At 52.5% G+C, this 19,436-nt stretch overlaps 1 protein-coding gene and 1 pseudogene across 4 annotated transcripts; one reads left to right on the top strand and one right to left on the bottom strand.

The window, feature by feature from the left end:
* Positions 1–1,373: 1,373 nt before the first annotated feature.
* SLC46A3 (solute carrier family 46 member 3) lies at positions 1,374–19,161 on the bottom strand. 4 transcript variants are annotated; one of them, XR_001597744.2, is made up of 6 exons: positions 17,441–18,171; positions 9,684–10,554; positions 8,594–8,677; positions 3,508–3,664; positions 1,856–2,508; positions 1,374–1,686 (listed from the first exon to the last, which is right to left on the bottom strand). XR_001597744.2 is itself a non-coding variant. In XM_016151892.2 (6 exons), the coding sequence occupies exons 2-6, from the start codon at positions 17,627–17,629 to the stop codon at positions 2,424–2,426; spliced, it is 1,386 nt and encodes a 461-aa protein (XP_016007378.2). In that variant the 5' UTR covers positions 17,630–17,666; positions 18,997–19,161; the 3' UTR covers positions 1,374–2,423. The 4 variants fall into 4 exon arrangements, 2 of the variants coding, with proteins under 2 accessions (XP_016007378.2, XP_016007377.2); XR_001597743.2 differs by having other exon boundaries at positions 1,374–1,760; XM_016151892.2 differs by adding an exon at positions 18,997–19,161 and having other exon boundaries at positions 1,374–2,508; positions 17,441–17,666.
* On the top strand, positions 3,108–3,226 carry LOC118609811 (annotated as a pseudogene).
* Positions 19,162–19,436: the final 275 nt, after the last annotated feature.

A 19,436-nucleotide genomic window follows, 5' to 3' on the forward strand; every position in this document is an offset into this window, starting at 1 on the left:
TTTGGAGGGCGAGTGAGTGGCCGGAGGTGGCGGTGGGGAAGGGGCTTTCTCGAGGCCGCCTGATGCAGGCCCCGGAGGGGCCCACTGCGCAGCCCGGCCTCACAGGACTGGCTGGATGTCCTCTCCAGGGAGGAAAGTACTCATTTCTGTTAGCCACGGCATCTCTCACTCCCCCGGTACGGCGCTGCGTGAGAAGAAACACATCTCTCCTCTTTTGATCTCTATGAAAACGAGTCATTCCGTGAATACTCTTTCTCCAGGTAGTCAGATCATGAGAGGATAGCTTTTTTTCCCCCTAGTTCCGTCTTGGCCATGTACCCGTCAGCCGGTGTGTTTCTCCAGTCTTTCCAGCATTTACGGATCATCTCTTAAGATGATCGCTGTGGAGGTGACCGAGCTCACTCAGGCTATGTTTTTACCCTTGGCCACGTCAGTCCGCCCGGTCCCCTGACACCCTTCGCTGCCTCTCAAATCTCAAATGGGTTTTGCTCGGCTGAGAAGTCGTCGGTCCTGCGGTGGAGCCGGCATCATCCGTGCCGGCTCCAGTTCAGATGAAATGTGCCAAGTCGTGGAAGGCTGGGCTGGAGGGGACCTCGTGACAGACCACCTCGTCTGACCCCGAGAAGGGCACCGTCACGGGCAGTGTGGAGGCACAGAGGGGGCCTTGCGTTTGCGGGGCACCTCGTACGCGACCTGACCGTCTCGGAGTGGGCTTTGTGATTTACACCCCCCTCGGAGCGCCAGGTCCATCCTTGTCCTGTGCTCATGCTCAAGGGTCAAAGTCACGCCCCTCCGGGACTTAGCCGCCTGCTCCATAAAACGAGGAAAATGAAGCAGGCTTGTTAAGAGGATAAAATTAGTCGATCCAGAAAGTGGTTTGTAAACAGGAAAGTGCTTGTTCTTTTGGTTTGGGAAGAGCATTGCACGGGAAGGAAAACAAAAATAAATAAATGTGAGTGTCACGCAGTTCCGACGTGAGCTCCCGACTCGGAAGACATCGGCCAGGCCTAAAAGGAAACAAGAATTCCTAGCATTTTAAATGGTCCGTGCCATTTGCTAGTCAAGCGGCCATTGAGTTCCCTACAGAGAAAAAGCCTTAAGCAGTGTGATCACACAGAAGACGCGCTTTCAAGAGATTCCAGAGACTAATCATCGTAGTTGTGCTTCGGGGAATTTGTGTTATTACACGTGGTAACTCAGAAAATGGGAGCTGTTGAAGGACCTGCAAAAATGCTGTAAACCCATTTAAAAGGTACGTGGGCTAGCACAGTTTTCAGCTTATTTGCAAGGCAGGCTTCACGACCACAGCATATCAATGATGCATTAAATACGTGGCTTTAAGTTATTTTTACAAGTAAAAACAAAACTTTGCATTTGGTTCAACAAATGTTTATTGAGGCTAGAGTGAGGAATCAGACCGTCCCTGTCTGCAAGGTGCTTCTTGTCAGGTAGGTCAAAGAAACGTTAGGAGGCCGTGGAGCACGCTGGGATGGCAGGGACCAGATGGCTCCGCAGGACGGTGGCAGGGGTGGGGACAGGGAGGAGACAGTGCGGGCTCCGCAGGGGAAGCGGCCGGGGCTGAGGCCGGGCGGTTCAGCGTCGCGGGGGAGGGAGGCTCGGAAGAGCCTGGTGTTTGCAAGGCCCAGGACGGCTCCCCGGGGAGTGTACGCAGCGGGGAAGGCACACCTGTCAGGAACAGGGGACGAGCTGAGGAATGGCTGTCACTTCACAGTTGGCTTTTTCTCATTTTTTATATTTCTCTAGAAACAATTCGATTTATAACATTATTTTTTTATTACATATAGAAGTATAGGTAACACCTCTTTGTTAACATGGAATTAAAATATTACCGTACCTGTCACTGATGAAACATATCGGGCAAAGTGAAAATATATATTCTTTAAAGTCCTTCTGTGTTACGGACTTTGCATCTATTAGAAGCTTTGAGTATCAGCAGCACCTTGATGGGCTCTATAAAAAAGCATTAACCCAAGGAGAGGTAAAATGATCGACATTGGAAACTTCTATTATTTTTCTATCAGTGAGTGAGTCATCATAATTTTCAACAGTCGAGGCTTCAGAACCCTCGGGAGGGGTCAGACCCATTCCGCAGATGCAGACTGAGGTCCAGCGCTCTCTGGTCCCAGCGTGAGACCAGACGTATCAGGACATTATTGCTTTTGATCGTGTGAGGCCGCGCCAGCTCTCCCGACACTGTTAGGTTTCCGTTTCTTTTGCGAATCCCAGACGGGGAAGCATGGCGGGTTTTGTTCTCCTCGGTACGGAGACACCAGGTCCCATCGTCATCCAGTGCCCACAGCGGACGGCGCCGCAGTGAGCCTGGGGGACCGGCCGCGGCGCGAGCCCGCGTGTCTCAGAAGTCGGCGGTCGCGCCCCGTGCGTTCTCCGGGGAGCGCGCTGGGTCAGCCGTCCGGCGCGTCCTCGCTGGCTCCCTCCTGGATGAGCAGCAGGTCGCCTCTCCTGCCCCAGCTGGCGCACCTGACAACGCTGCAAAAGCAACGAGGCGTTTTCAAGCCGTGACTAAGGCAACACATAAAGAAATCATGTGGGGTCCACCTTTGCAGGTGGCATGCTTCTAATGACGTGATTAGGCACATTATGCATAGAGAGAATATACTGGTAGCTCGAGTCCAACAGACTCGTTATGCAGGGCATTCTGAAAATGAATAAACGACCGACATGAGTTCCTCTCTTCCAGCTCCCCCTGAATGCTACATTCAATAGCTCCAGCTGAGCTAGGACAGTGGCTACCTGGAAATGATTACAGTAGCATGTGACTGGCATTGCAAAAGATTGAGGCGTACAGGGTTAAAAAACCTCGGAGGACCATCTGTGCGCACGTTATTAGAAGCCACCTTCCATCCAGCTGCACTGGGTTTCCAGCTCTGTAGGTAATAGGTGTTCATAACAGCGTATTCAGAGATATACAGTGACTAAAATTAAAAGTACCTATTATTCTACTCCCTGTGTAAGCAGTTCTTACTCATTTTTCATGCTATGGATGTACCATCTTTATTTAACCTTTGTTGTACATTTGGGTCATTTAAATTTTTTTTTGTCATATGAACTTCTTTATAGAATTTGGGGTCTATGACCATGCCATCCTGAACGAGCCTGATCCTGTCTGATCTCGGAAGCTAAGCAGAATTGGGCCTCGTTAGTACTTATATGGCAGACCACCTAGGAAGACCAGGTGCCGTAGGTGTAAAAAATAAAAAAAAAAAAAAATAAGGGATTGTAAGCTGACAAGGTCCTTGCAATCTGTGAGGTCAACCAAGGGTTGCTTCATCTAAAAATAAATAGGTAGATGATATAGATAGATAGATGATAGACAGATAGAAAGGGGCGGGGAGAAGGAGGGAGGGAGATGTCTTCGCACGTAAAAATTCTTGAGAAAAGTACACTCGCAGGCCAAATTCCAACAGATTGAGGTTAGGCATTCACTGAATCCAGCTATCCTCTGATAAAATGATTGAAAGTACGTACCACAGACCGGCCAGGGGGATGAGTAAGAGACCAGCGGACAGCAGAAAGACGAAGCCGGGGGACCACGCGACCGTGGCGGAGTAAATTCCGGTAAAAGTAGAAACCGCAGCGATTCCGCCCAGCGTTTCCAAGAAAGCAGTGCACGCAACGAGGGCACCTGTGTGTATCGGGGTTCAGAGGGAGGAAAAGAAAAGGCTGAGTTTAAGCGACAACGACAGAAAACTGACGGAGAACACTGTGATTCACCAGAAAGAGCGAGCACGGGGCCACCGCTTGGAGAGCACAGACTGCTCCCTCGGACCCCCGAGCAGGCGGTCGCCCACGAAGGAACGGGTCAGGGGGCCTCCTTGGACTTCATGTGACAGACGTTAGGGCCCCGGTCCCTGGCGCGGCCGAACATCCACGTACACCTTACTTTTGACCCCCCAAACCTCGGCTCCAGTCCTCCCTCGGTATCCGCGGAGCTGCGGGTGCAGGACCTCTGCAGGTGACAAACCCCGCAGAGGCTCCAGTCCCTTATGTGATGGCGCAGAGCGAAGCACGGTAGTTCCAGCGTAAAGAGCCAAAAGGCGCCGAAGCTGTCGCGTTGGAAGTCTGCTGTGTCTCCCTCAGGCAGAGCCACGACTAGCAGCCCTGAGGTTCAAGAAGATGCACCCGCTCTCTGTCCCCGTGATAATCTGTGACACACCCCATGTGGGCAAGACGGCTCTTAGCAGCAAAATGCCCCCACTCCCAGAGGCCTTTTGGAAGGTGAAGCAATCCTTTCCACCTGCTTCTCAGATCTGGCAAGAGCGGCAGGTGCAGCGAGAGAGAATTTTATCACACGTGCTACAATCTGGACGTGACCCCTCCCTCCACGGTGACAAAAAGATTCAGTCACCACAAGATTCGTCTGCGTTCGACTCATCGAGTAACTGTGCAGGTTACGCTACGGTCTGACAGTAACGGATTATGACATTTTTCCCTCTTCCCTAGTTGACAGCGCCTGCTCTTGGGGGGCGGCTTAAGCCTCAGGAGGAGTGGGGGTTCCGCTGCCCTTCACACTTGCTGCACGCCAGGTTTGCCGACGGGAAGACCGCGGCCAGTCCACGCTCGTAACTGCAGCGAAGTGGCCATTGTTCTGCCCAGTTTTGGTTGGGGGTGGAGTCCAAGGCCGTAGTGGCTGAACAGGTACACCTCCGGAAGGCGGGCCGGGCATCTTCATGTACCTTTCCTCCCCGTTGCCGCACTTCGCGTTGGCAGATACGAAATGTCGTGGCCGTCGCCAGCTCTGCACGCCGTCCCCGGCGTACGTGCCCGTATCATGTCCCGGCCCCGTCACGAAGCCTCCGTGCGTGCTCCCTGCGTGGCCAGGTCTACTTTTCCGTGATAAATTGTGATGCATTTTTCTTATAAACAATACGGACCATGTAAATAGATTGTGTCTGGCCAGACTGACGGGAAAAGGCAAACTTGAGGGTCACCTTTCATAACCGGGTTACAGTTTACATGTCTGTTTTGAGCATTCCCCATGGTCCTGACCGTTTAGACTGTGCACAGATTTTTGTCGATTTAAACTCTTCATTCGAATATACGTATTCTCATGCTTTGCTTCAGATTCTTCATTGACTGAGACACTCTCATAGAACATAGGCACATCTCTGCCAAGTCCTGTGTCCTCGCCTACATGTCTTCTGACCTCAGTGGACGCTCTGTCCATGCCAAGAGCATATCTACCGTGTCCACCGTGTCCCCAGGGCCTCGCTGTCCTGGCACGCGGTGGACATTTGAAGGCATAAAAGGTCAACCCGAGCCCGGTGGGCACCGAGACGTCCTGCTCTCGCGCCTCCATAACGCATTCAGTCAGCTCAACTGGGAGGAAGTTCACCTGCTTGTCTAGCTATATTGTTATTTCTCAGATTTCCGGTCCCTGGCTGCAACCGTGTCGTTCTGATCCCATTGGGCGATGGCTCGACTCCATCCTTGATGGAAAATTGGTCAGGCGGGGCCACGCCTGTTCTGACATAGACGCCACGAGCTCAGGGGGCTTCAGCTCGTGGCCGAAACTCCCTGAGCAGTTTGACCTGGACCAGTCGTCAGGGATAACCTGGATGCTATAAGAAGTGCAATTCGGTTTGTTTTCTAAACTTTTCTTTACTAGACCTCAAAAAGTCAAATCTGTTTTTACTGGGTTCCAATTTATAATGACAGGGACTTCACAGGTGGCAGTAAGATGTAGTTCAGGCCGGCTTTAGCTATCTATGAGTTTCACAGCTGTATGGGGCACAGGGATGTCAAAGTTATTACCCAAATCCAGTTTTCTCCTCTTATTTCAGATAATAGCGATAGTGAGAGGCATCTGGAAGCTTCTGCAGATTTCCCTTCTCTTATTATTTTCAGGTGTATAATATCTTCACAAAAACATCCCATTTTAAACAAAATGGATGGGAATATATTTGGGTATGGAAATGCCAGCACCATCAAAGGGGTTTCTTCGTTTGCAGCTAAGAACAAAGTAATTATATATATTCTTCTAGAACAATGGAATCAATTCACAAAATTATCACAATTCAGAGTAGGAAATGCCAAAACGTATTCTGAACATTTTAAAATGTCACTGTACTTAACCGATGTGGAATGACTTTTTAAAAGCCTTTATAAATATGTGAAACCGACTATAAACAAAAAATAAATAATACGTTCTGACAAATCTATTGTCGCTCTAAGTAAAGGAGGCAGATTTTTTCCCCCCTCCAAATAGCTTGAGATATAAAACTCAGCCTCTTACATCGTACAAGTCAGTGACTCTGAGTATGTTCACAGACTTGGGCCACATGCTAAGCTTAGAACATTTTCGTCCCCCCAAAAAGAAACGCTGTGCATTAGCAGCCACTCCCGAAATTCCTCCCCAGGCCCTCGAAGCACTGACCTAATCTCTGACTTTATGGATTTGCCTTTTCTGAACATTGCGTATATGCGGGATCGTGTTTGTGCAACGTGTGGCCGTCGGTGACGAGCTTCTGTTGCGCAGCACAGCTGCAAGGCTGGCCCGTGCTTCAGCGTCCATCGGTACTTTATTTCTTTTCATGGCCAAATACTGTTCCATACGTCTCATTCCACGTATGCATTCATTGGTTCGTGGATGTCTGCGTTGCTTCTGCTTTTTGGCTGTCATGAATAATGCTGCCGTGAACATCTGCACTCAGGGTTCTACGGGGACGTGCGTTTGCACTTCTCCTGGGTGCATCCCGAGGGGCGGAATTGCCGAGTCATGAGGTGGCGCTGACTTTTCGCGTCTGCTCTGCGGAGTGGCCGCGTCGTTCTCATTTATCTGTTTTCCCACCAGCACTGAGGGAGTCTCCACGTCCTCACCGGCCCCGGCTTCTTCACGATTGCCCTCTGAGCGGGTCTCGTCATGGTTTGGGTTTGCATTCCCTGGAGCCCTAAAGATGTTGAGCATTTTTCTCATGTGCTTACTGGCCTTCTTCGGAGAGACGTGTCTATTCAGACCCTTTGCCCATTTTTTAAAAATTGGGTTGTCTTTTTGCTGTTGAGTTTTATGAGTTATCACACATTCTGGATACAAATTCCTTATCAGACATGTGATTTGCAAAGCCAGCTTCCCGTTCTGTGGGTTGTCTCCACTTTCTTCGAAGCACTCAAGTTTTATGTTTGGATAAAGTCGCGTTTATCTGCTTTTTTTCTTTTGCTGTTGTGCTTTGCTGTCACATCTAAGAAACCGTTGCATAAGCCAAGGAAGCAAGTGATTTTTACATACTAGACTCACTAATTTTGATATTTCTAAGTGGTTTTCCAGCTCACCATCACCAAAAATTTATAAACAGCTGCATGACTGTATGGCTACATCTTTTGAGTGGAAAAGAATCAAAAAATGTATTTTTTTAAAATGTACTGAATTATGCAGTCTTCCCCAGCATTGACTAATCTACCGTAAGTAGAAGAGCATTGACTATGAATTATTCATAAGTAATTAACACGAACGTCTGTACCGGGCTGAGACAGGACACAGAAGGCAGCCCCGAGGTCTGACGACACCCGTGTGACACCAGGGGGCCGAGGGCAGTCCCCCCCCGCCCCCCGCCCCGTGCCTGGCGCCCGACTGGTGACTGGCTTTAACTGGAAATCTAACTTTCGTTTCTTTGGGACCGGTTATTCTCTGTCCTCTTCGACTGTGTGCTCTGTGCTTGGAGGCTCAGGCCACAAATGACGTGACGTGGACTCCCCAGTGGCCTGACTGCCAGCCGCACTTGGCCGATGGGAGGAAAGAGGAGAGGGGCCCCGCGCGGCTTCCCTTCCCGCTCCCCCCGCCCCCTCGCTGGCGCCCCCACACTCGCCACACCTCTCCGCCGTCTTTCATTAGCGCCTCCTAATTGAGCCGGCCGAGTGGGGCTCAATCAGGAGTCCAGTTAGAGGCCTACATGTGACCGTCTGAGTATTTAAAAGTTATAATTCTGACTAGTAAATGGTTAACGGAGATGCGTTCTGTGTGCCGACTCTGAGAAATACACCTTCACGACGATTTGGAAGGTCGGACACACGCTTAGAATTCTCAGAGCTCTCAGGGTTCTGTGTAGGAACCTGAGCGCATGGGTGAGCTGGCCCTCGGCCCTGGTCCCCTGCTGCGGGCTGTGGGCCACCCGTGCTGTGTTCTCCCTCTTGCTCCATCCTGCTCGTAAGGGGTCCTTTGCCCATGGCAGGGGACTCTTCAGGGTCAGGCCAGACCTATAAAGGGTCCCTGCGTGGCCACCCCCTTGGTCTAGCGGTGAGCACACCAGGGTCACAGCCCTCCCTCGGGAGAAAGAGCCTGAGGAAGGAGGTCACGCAGGCATCACTGGACACGAGCCCAGAGCTCTTTGGCTGGGAATTACAGGGGCCCAGGAACCCAGAGTGGAGCCTGAAAGGCGGAGGTGTTGGGGGCCCTTGGAGGGCATATCCGCTGGCCCTGAGGTCTCCCACCCCTCGGAGTGGGGCCTGGCCGGAGCCCGTGTCCCAAAGCACGAGCCCCGGGCACGAATAGAATAGAAGCCTCTTCCTAACCTCGAACTTACCACTTGATCCGGAAGCCTCGAAAGCAAACGAAACTCACCTAGTTCCGTAGAATGAACCACTTTTGACATCATGGACCGGAGCACAGAGAGCGGCACGAACGTGAAGAGGAAGGGCAGCCTGACTGCGAGGGAGACGCCGGGATCGGAAAACGGACGGTCAGCTTGGGACGTGCAACGCGTTCCCGCAGAACCTGTCGCTTTCTACAGGCCGCCTAGCTCGTTGCCTCTAAAGGCCGAGGTAGTTGTAGAGTTCTACTTAGTGAATCAAGATAGACTATCGATGGGTTAGTTCAAGGTGATTTTACTGGCAACACCGTATTCCAGGGCCGAGAACAAGAGTTCACGGAAGCCTTAGGTCCAGACCCGCCCTCCCCGCCCTCCCCGCCCCAGCCCCCGCCCCCGCCCACTGTCGTAGTGACCTCTCGTGTAGCAAGTCGTGACTGGTAATTCGTTTTTTTCTGTTTGTTTTCTGTTTTTGATTTTTCAGACCTGGCATTTTGGGTGTCAGCATTCTTTTATTATATCGACTTATTTATTGATCAATTGGTTCTTTATCTTATTGCGCGTTCATCTTTGTGGCCGAATAACTTCGAGGACACATATCACCTCTGGCCTTCAATCGCCACCCTTAATGGTCGGTAGTATTTTTAGGTCTAGGATAAAATAGCAACGCAGTACATTTGCAGATCACTTCAAGTCTCCAGTGTGACTTGAATTCCCTTCTTGAATATATTCGATCGATATGAATTTTTCTAATACATTTTTTGACTCGACTTTAAATAATTGCCTTCAACATTTTGATGGAAAGTAGACTTCTTAGCAGCATTTTAAGAAATAATCATTTCAGTGAAATATGTATTGAGGAATTGATTCATGAGAACAATGTTCCTCAAAACAAAAATTTGGGGGCTAATATGCAAATTTGGAAAACTGTGGTTATTCAGTAAATTGTTTTAAGCGAATTGGTGCTTGGCTTCTGTCAAACTAGCTTTTTAAACAAATTACTTGTCATTAAACAAGACCGTTAAATAGAGAATTTTATGTTAAAGTTTCTCGCCCAACAGACTAAATTCATTTTCTGTCAACCCGAAATGCACAGTTAGTTCAAAGGCCACACTTGTCACTCACCTAGAAGCATCATCCATGTCGTTCTGGCAAAAGCGGTCATCGCCATTCCCGCCATGGTGGTAAGGGTCCCCATGATGGCTAGGTAAACATCTTCCATGCAGTAGGAAAAAATCCATATTCCGAGGAAACTGGTCAAAAACGAGGCGCTGCCCAAAGCTGAGCCGTAACCTATGAGAACTTCATTCCAGCAGAGCGGAGAGTCTAACTCATAGAGGATGAAGATGGGGGAGATGCCTACCGTCACGAAAAAATACGTCATCGTCGTAAAAAGCAACAGAGAGAGCAAGGAGCGCCGCTCGCCGGAAGCATTTTTGAAAAGCATGTAAGTTCGGTAAAAGAGGTCTTTAAAGCCTTCGTAACATGATATGGAATCGTTCTGAAGAGGAGACTCTTCCACGGACTCGCCGAGAAGGAACAAAATGTAGACCAAGTTAACGGTGAGGACCACGGCCGTGATGACGAAGGACCACACGAAGCCCAGTTCCCTGATGAAGTAGCCAGAGGACAGCCCCGTGAGGCCGGTGACGAGCCCCAGCAGGAAGTCGATGATGGCTATTCGAACCGTTCTGTGCTTCTCTTCCTTACACCGATCGATGATGTAGGCAAAGCAGGCTCCAAAAAACGTGATAGAATTGCCGCAAAATGCCCCAAAGAAGGTAGACGCGATCAAAAGCTGGAATGGGAGGGCGAAATAGGACAGCAGAGAGAGCCAGACGCTGGTGGCCAGAGCTCCGGCCGAGCACAGAATCAGCGGGAACTTCCGTCCGCGGCGGTCGCTGTGCGACAGCAGTACGAAGGTGGACACCAGCCCGGGAATCAGCCCGCTTATGTCCATCTGCAGACTGAACAGAGACATCTTTTTCTGAACTTCCTGCAAAGAAACGGAAAGAAGACATCGTGTACCGAGGTCTGTACGATGCGCACGGGACCGGCGGGGCCCGGAGGCCCGGGCGCGTGGGGCGGGCGCGGCTTGAACCCGCACCCGGGTCGGGCGCATCCGCCAAGAGGCGACGTGGTCGCGCTCCGCCGTGACGTGTGTCCTGTCTGCTCTGAAGGGGAGCGGGCCCCGGCGGTGAGTGTCACGCTCCTTCCCGCGTGTCCAGCGTCATTGAGGAAGAGCTCGGCTGTCCTGTGGACAGGGGTCCCCGAATCGGTGACGAACATTCCTGTACTTACCAGAAGTCGAGATAAAGCCCGAAGAGGAGTTTTGCACTGACTGAAAACGTGACCTGAGGACCGAGACAGCTGCAAACTCACACGAGTTAACGGCTGTGACAGCTGCTACGCTAGTCCTGACGGGAACAATCCGGGGCGACGGGTAGCATTTGCTGCTGGCCACGTCTCTGTATTGTCCAGATTTTGTAGAAAGAGCACATGCATTCTTACGATGGGGATTACTAAGCTCATTTTTAAAAAGATTTATTCGTGTAATATTTAGAAAGCAGTCCAAACACTGAGGAACCACCAAAATATCAATACTGAATTAATGTTTTTTTAAAGTATCGCGCCCATTTTAGTGTGCTATATGCCTGTCATTCAGGCAAGTCCACGTTGCCGGGAGCTGTTCCCGCTGCTGGGACGCGGAGCTGAGCCGTGCTGGTCCCGGCCTGTCCCTGCCCCGGGACACAGCCTGTCCCGCCTGCCCCGCGTTTGCCGGGCCCCCGTCCTCGCTCACAGTCCCATGGCTGCCACCAGCGTGACGTTCACCTGAACTACCCTGGCGTCTCCCTTTGCCGAGGGGGGACAGGCTCCACGTGTCCCGCACCTTCCCGCGCCTTCGAGAGCGTCCGGCCTCCGAGATGTGGCCCAGCTTACTCCTCAGCATCGTCCCCACTCCGTCCCCCGTGCTCCCCCTGAGCCAGGCACGGTCCAACTCGGAGGTCCCTGAGGGTCCGCAGCGGATGGAATCTCTCCTTCCTCGGAACCTTCTCGCGTGACAATCGTCACACGTCTCCGGGTCCTGCTTTGGGCCATGACGAGCTCGAGCTGTGGCTGCAGACGAAGCTGGATTCAAACCCAGCCAGGTCTTCACCAGCGAATAGAATGATCTTTCAAAACACACGTCGGGCCCTGTCACTCCCCTGCTCACCCCCCCCGCCCCCACCACGGCTGTCCTCACACAGGACTAAATCCCCCTCCTTGCTGTGACGTGGGTGGCCCCAAATCACGACTTCTCTGACGCACCTCCACTTCCTCATGCCTCTGGGCCGGCACGCCCCGCCTCACACACCCCATGCTCACTGGCCTTTGGACTTGCTCTTCCCTCCGCCTGCCTGTCACATAGCTCGCTTCCTTAATTCAGTGTCACCTCCTCAGAGGGCCTGCTGTGACCGACCTCCTCCACAGTGAGTCCCCGGACCTGCCCAACACTCGCCCCTTAGCCCACCGTCTGTCCCTTAGCCTCCCTGCTCCTTGACGGAACGTGATATTTCGATCGACGTGCACACTGTGTGCCTTCTCCACTGTGACCCGCACTCTGGGGCCTCATCGGCTTCACCATGGCATCGCCGGCTTCTAGAACAGTGCTCGGCGCAGGGTAGATACCCACTACCGACTGGATGAGTGATGCCTAATCATGTAAAACATGATTAATGCCTCTGGAGCTTGCTAGCTGTGTGTGATCCCGACCACATTATTTCTCTTTATAGCTTCTTCATCTAACAAGAGCGGACAACGGCCCCTACCTCGCGGGCGGTGGTGAGAGTTAAATTTAAAGTAGATCTAAAGAGCTGGGCACAAGGCCCTGACACACATCAGTGCTTAATCACTTGCCGCTGTTTCATTTTTATGAGCTCGGACTTCCTGAGCACATCTCTGTGTTCCTACAGATATAGTAACCATCGAGTAAATAGCTCCCGAACAAATAAACGAAGCAGTTATCTTAAAGTCAGCTTCTCACAAGACATTCTGGTTTGGGGTCCCCCCTCCACCTCCCCCACCCAAGTCCTGTCTTCCTCTCTCTCTCTCTCCCATCTTGCCCACAGGCTGTGCTCCTTGTCTGTGGCCCGTTTCAAAACACAGCTTTTAATGAAGACAAACTCGAAGCATATTTCAATCACAGGTCAAAGCTGAGGCGTAGTTGTGTGTGTGCCTTCTAAACTCTGGGGACTTGTAATGACATCATCGATACGGGTAAATGGGAGAAAGCTGAGCAAAGAAAGTGCTGTTTGCTCCCCAGGAGGGACAGAAGGACGGTGTACCGCGCCAGGGGTGAACTCGGGAAAGTAAGAGCAATTTCGACGCAGCCGCAATGCCACAGGCCGAAATACAGATATTCATTCCACTCGAACAGAAAGCATTCCTCACCCGCTGGGAACGAGGGATCGTGTCCTTTTCATAAAAAATGCTTGAGCGAGAACAGCACCATCACCTGCTGGATAACCCTAAGGTGTCCTCTCCAGGAGCAAAGTCCCTCTCCTGAAAGCGATCTTAGGAGCATCGACCCTGATGGCCAGCTGGACACTTCAGAATGAATCACTGAGCAGCGGAGGAGGGACTCAACATTCCTCCTGCCACAGAAGTCACGAACACGCCTGCAGCGTCCTGCCTCTCCGCCCTCAGCCGGAGGCTCATCCCACGGCCTCCCCATTCTGTTAAGAGGTCCCTAGAGGTCACTGCCCGAGAGAAGCAGGCAGGTGGAACCTGACCACGTGACAGGTAGGCTAGAACAATATTTACATATATGAATATTTACATCTCTCTCAACCCCAAATGGGTTGAGAAGTAAGACTCATCCATACGGACTTTTCGAAAGTTAATTAGAAGCGAAACACCTCGGTTTACTCTTATATCCGCTCCTCGAAATTCATCTTACCCTTTATTCCAATACACGTACACGTGTGTGTGTTTATTACGTAGGAAGGACGAGGAATTAGTGTCACAGGGAGAAGTTCAACACGGTGTCGTATTATGCGTGCTTCTTGCACACGGTGGACCTTTCGGGGGAGCGGCAAGAAAATCTGAGCTGAAAAAAATCGTTCATTCATTCATTCATTCATTCATTTACTGACCCTGTGCTATGACGCCTTTAAAAAAAATTATTAAATTTGTTGAGGTGGCATTGATTAATAAAATTATATGAGTTTCAAGTGGACAGATGCATAATACATTGTGTGTCATCCCTGACAGGTTTTGGTATCAGAGAAATAAATGGTGGCTTCATAAATAAAATGAGTTAGGAAGTATTGCCTGTTCTTCAAGGTTTTGGAAGAGGTTGAGAAGAACAGGCATTTCCTCTTCTGTGAGTGTTTGGTGGAATTCAGTGGCGAAGCCCTCTGGTCCTAGACGTTTACTTTTGGGGAGGTTTTGGGTGACTATTTCCATTTCCCTGCTGTGGATCGGCGTGTTCAGATTTTGCAGTTTTTCATGACTCAGTCCAGGGAGGCTGTGTGTTTCTAGGGACGGGTCCATTTCTTCTCAGTCGTTGATTCGGTGGCGTGTGCCCTTTCTCAGTAGCCGTCTGTGGTCCTTTGCGTATGCCGTGGTGTCTGTCGTAACGTCTCTTTCATTTCCGATTTTGTTTATTTGAGTCTTCTCTCTTTCCCCCTCAGTGAGTCTAGCCAGGGGTTTGTCAATTTTATTAACCTTTTCAAAGAATTCGCTTTTCGTTGCGTTCATTTTCTCTACTGCCTTTTTGTTTTCTATTTTGTTCATTTCTGCTTTAGCTTTTATAATTTCCTTCCTTCTCCTGATGTTGGGTTCTCCGTTTTCTAGTTCTTTAAGCTTATCTGGGATTTTTATTGTTGCTCAGGATAGGCCTGTAACGCACAAACTTCCCTTATTACTGCTTCCGCCACATCCCAAAAGTTCTAGTATGTCGTTCTCGTCATTTTCATGGGTCCGTATGTGTCATTTGAGCTCCCATTTCGTTTCTCTTTTGACCCAGTCATTGTTTAATAGTATGTTGTTTAATCTCCACATAATCGTGGCTTTTCCTGCTTTCTTTCTGCAGTTGATCTCCAATTTCAAAGCACTCTGCTCAGAGAATTTGCTTGGCATGATTTCTCTCTCTTTACATTTGTTGAGGCTACACATGGTCTATCCTCGAGAATGTTCCGTGCGCACTAGAGAAACTTGTATCACCTAGTGTTCTGAGGCGGAAGGCTCTGTAAATGTCAGTTATGTCCATTGGGTCTAATGTGTCATTTAAGGCTGCGGTTTCCTTACTGATGGTCTGTTTGGATGCTCTGTCCATAGCGGTTAAAGGGTATTTAGGTCCCCTACTATAACTGTATTTTTGTCAGTTTCTCCCTAGCAATGTTAGTAGTTGTGTTCTATATTTAGGTGTTACCTGCTTGGGTGTAGATATACTGATAAATGTTATATCTTCCTGATGTGTCATTGTAAAATATCCCTTCGTGTCTGTTTGTTACCTTTGTTATCTCGAACTCCGTTTTATCGGATACGAGTATGGCGACACCTGCTTTCCTCAGGGTGCCGTTTGCCTAGAACATCGTTTTCTGCCTTTCCACTTGGAGCCTGTATTTGTCGTTGCGGCTGAGATGTGTCTCCGGAAGGCTGGCTCTTGTTTTCTGACCTAACCTGCTACCCTGTGCCTTTTTATTGGCGAGTTCTGTCCATTTACATTTCGGGTGACTATTGGTGGATGAGGATTTCCTACAGCCGTTCTGTCTTTTGTTTTCTGGTAGCTCTGTGTCTCCTCGTCTCTTTCCCGTGTGATTCTGTCCGCGATCTCAGTGTGCTGGTGTTCTGTGATTTGTTTGCTTCTGTTTCCTCTTTTTTATGTTGCGTCTCAGTTCTAGATTTTTTTGTGGTTATCATTAGGTTTACATGAAAGGAAGTTTCATACATACAGTAGTCCTTTCTCTTCTGATTGCATTCTATCTCTGCTCCCCATGCAAACTCAGACCTGTCCCCTCTCCTCTTTTATGTTTTTGTAGACATCTCTTATTTTTAGGGTTATGAGAAGAGTCCACAAACCCCTATACTTCTTTTAGAGAGCAAGTGGCCAGAACCGGGTGTTGAGACAGAAACTCAGGGTACAGGGAACATCTGTTCTTGGATACAAAGGGAAGAGAATATTCTGTGAGAAACTGGGCAGAGACAGTGTCCACAAAAGGCGCCAGAAGGAAGCGCTGAAGATGACGGTGGCGCCTCCTGGGAAGAAAAATGTCTGTCTGCCCTGAGGAGCAAACTGTGAGAGGGCCGCCATGGCCTCGCACTGTCCCAGCTGCGGGGCAGGGGAGGGGCGGCGTCTGGTCCCTCCTGAGAGAAAGCACCTATCACTCTGGGGCACTCACTTTAAGGGAAGGGGCCTGGGACAGTCTCAAATAGTAATCCGATTAAAAACCAACAAATGGAACAACAAGTCAATTAATTATAAACGAGGCCACTGCTCTGGGCAGCGGGGGCGGCTCTCAGCGGCTGGGTTAGGCCAGGGACCGCTACTCATCGCCCGCCTAGTCGTAGAGGCCACCAAGGTGGCTGGACCCAGGCCTGTCGCCCCTCTCTCTAAGGCGGCAAGGCCAGCCGAGCTTCCCAGTGTCTAGTTCTCTCCCCCGTCTCCTCACTGCTCGCAGGGGTCTGGTGAGCCTGTTGAACCGTCTCTGGGAATGACGTGTACGTCATAGAAACACTTTCGGGTGGCAAAAACCATGAGGCGAGATCTTGGCCCTTCTGTGTTTATGACCTCACTTCCGGGCAGAACCTGGATGTCCGCACGGCTGCCCGGACGTGATCCGTTCCGATCCAAGAAAAATCTCTCCCATGGAGATGAAGACATGAGTAACAGCAGGGGCATGCCAAAGAGCTGGGCGTCGCCCCAGCCGGGGTACGCCTGACACCCGGGGGACCCCTGGGGGGGGTGCTAGCCCCTTCTTCCTTCTCAGGCCTTCTGCCATTTCCTCCAGCACTGAGACTCCGCCCCCCGTTGCACCTGAATTCCTCCCCCCCCACCCCACCGGAGATCATCATCTTAGCACCTGCAGACAGGTGACTGCCATTTCTTTAAACTCTTCTCGTCCTCTGAGGGCACCAGCCTTTCGCCATCGTAAAACACTCCCAAGAAGAAGAGTTCAAAGTTTACAAATGCGGTTTGTTTTTGAGGCACTGTGGGGGAAAAAAAAAAAATCCCAAACCTGGACGGCATCTCCTTTGCGTTTGGGTGTGGGTGGGCTGTGTTAAGAAGGGCCTACGGGGACCAGAGCATGGCGGCGTAGCGCCTCTTTTAAGCAGGTAAAAAATTGGGGAGGAGGGAATGAAGGAGGCATTTTCAGTGTCCTCAGGGAAAGCGTGAGCGCTCTCCACCCGGGGCGGGCTCGGCCAATCTGCTGGCCGACCCGCCGTCCCCCCCATGGCGGAGACCGGCCCCACGGCCTTCAGTTAGGGGCCATGGGCGTGCCGTGGAAGGCGGCTGGGAGGAGGAGCAGGGAGAGGCAGGAACACCGTGTGTCACCTGGACCCTGTCCACAGAGCGCTTATCGGTGCTGGCCTTGCCCCAACTCTCAGGCTTCGAAAAAACTTTTGGAGTTGGGGGCGCGGAGGAAGGAGACGGCCACAGAGAGCTGGAACTGCGCCGAAATTGTCGGAGAGAAGAAGAGCCAGTGTCACAGCAGGTGACAGAGGCAGGTTACGGGTGTCAGGGAACGTCAAACAGGGTGCCAGCTGAAAAAGGCTCTTGGCCAGGAGCCGGGGGCTTCGCGGGGTCCTTGCCAGACACCCGCCTGGCCTGGCGGTTCGTGGAGAGGCCGCCACACCTGCCTTTGTCACCACGCCCCAGGGGCGTTTGAATGTCTTACCTCCTGGAAGGCGAACGTCGGGCTGCTCTTGTTCCTGGCGCAGTCGGAGACGTTGCTGGCGGGGGCCATGCTGTAGTTGCCGCTTTCTTCCCATATTCTCCGGTACACGTACTGCGTGGTCAGCGGGGAGATCAGAGTCATGGCGAAGGCGCTGAGGCAGATGGCAGGTTCCACGAGGAACAGCTTCATGCTGCCGGGGCCGGGCCGGGCCGGGCCGGGCCGAGTTCTGCACGGGGGAACCAGACACGGGTCAGCCGCGGCGCCCGGCAAGGCTGGCTCTTCCCTGACAGCAGCGGGGAGAGGCGTTTGGTGGCGCAAACCAGCCGACGAGGGGACGGGAAGCAGTTCTCACTTCTTAAGAAAACACTCTCTCCCGGGCGCCCGGTCCCCGCTCACCCTGAGCCTGCCCCACTTCCCGTTTTTTAAGAGCGGGACTTTCTAGAGCCGCAACGACGATTCTTTAAAATAGTGAAGTCGTCACCGTCTTGGTCGCTGAGCGATCGCCCAGCGGCCCCCGCCGGGCCCTGCGGCGAGGTCCCCCGGGGCGCGACAGCCCCGCCGCCGCTCACGGTTGTCGTGGACCGGGAGGGTGCTCCGCGGGGCGGCTCGGCCTCCGGGGGGCTGTGCCCTTTCCTGCCAGGGTCCCGCGGGCCGGGGCGGCTCCCCTGGGGCTCGGCCGACTGCACCTGCCGCGGAGACCGCGCCCCGATGCGACCCCGAGCGGGCGGCGCGCGCGTCCCCGCCCCGCGGCCCGCGGGCCCCGGGCGGGCTGCGCGGCCGGTGACGCGGCCCGCGGCGCTGTCGCCCTCCCGCCCGCGTCCCTCGGATTGGCCCGCCCGGGTGTCGCTCTGGCGCGCCCGCCCCGCCCCCCGCGGCTGCCGGCACCGCCCCCTCCCGGCGGTGGCCCCGCGCGCCCCGCCCCGTGTCGCTGCAGCCCACACGGGGTCTGCCGCCCAAGTCACGCGTCTGTCCCGCACCTCGCGACCGCCTCCCGGCCAGCCAGCAAGAAGCGTGGGGACGGCGACTGGGCGGGGGACGCCCCGGGAGGGCGCCTTGCGCGGGTGCCCCTGGCAGAGGTGGCCCGCCGTCCAGGTGCTCGCTGGCCCAGCCTGCTGCCCTGACCTTGGGCAAACGGTTTCACCCCCGCGATGGTCCAGGATTCTGTCTTCGTGTGTAACGGAACCCTTCCCGCGTGTGTGCAGAGGGGGTGTAAAAACGCACCTCCCCAACCGACTGGGGCCTAGGAACGTGGTGCAGGGAGGAAGAAAAAGTACGTGGGACCCTGGCATGTCGCTGTAGGCGGCGTTAGTCTCCACGGTGGTCACAGAGTGGCCTTCTCTGATGCCGGTGCCCTGTGACACCGTTTTAACTCCACAGAACACCACGGCCCCCCAAAAGCTCATAGCAACAACGCCTGGGCCGGCACCTGCATGTCAGAGCTGCTTTGTCCTGCTCAGAGCTCAGAAACGACAGTAAAGGCACAGGATGCCTCGAAAGTCTTAGATTTGCATCCTAGTGACTACGCAGTGGCTTGTAACCTTGGACTTGCCACTTACCTTACTTTTTAGCTTCTTCAAATGGGCATGTGCAAGGCACTTAGCCGTGGAGCTTGGGTGTTGGAAAGAGGGCATGCAGACGTGAGCGAGACGCAGTGTCCAGGGAAGACGGAAAACATTCTGAAATTCCAGTCCGTGTTCCGAGTGGGACGGGGTGATGAGGACGCTGCCTCCGACCAGGCAGAGCTGGGCTGGGGGGAGGAGGGGGAGGAGGCAGAGGCCTGACCACAAGGGCACAGGGAGGAGTAAACAAAACGGTCTACGCGAAAATGCTTTTCAGAGCGCCGAAGCGCTGTGTTATCTTAATTACTGTCACTAAAATGACATTTGGTTTCGTGCCAGCCGAAGCCGCTGTCTAAGTGTTTGGGCTGGCTTAGCCCCTCTGTTAACTCTTTTACCTGTCGGTGACCACTCCAGGCACTTAACCCTGTAAGATCGAG

Source organism: Rousettus aegyptiacus, unplaced genomic scaffold (assembly GCF_014176215.1).
Source record: "Rousettus aegyptiacus isolate mRouAeg1 unplaced genomic scaffold, mRouAeg1.p scaffold_m13_p_11, whole genome shotgun sequence".
In the NCBI taxonomy this organism is placed as follows: Eukaryota; Metazoa; Chordata; class Mammalia; order Chiroptera; family Pteropodidae; genus Rousettus; species Rousettus aegyptiacus.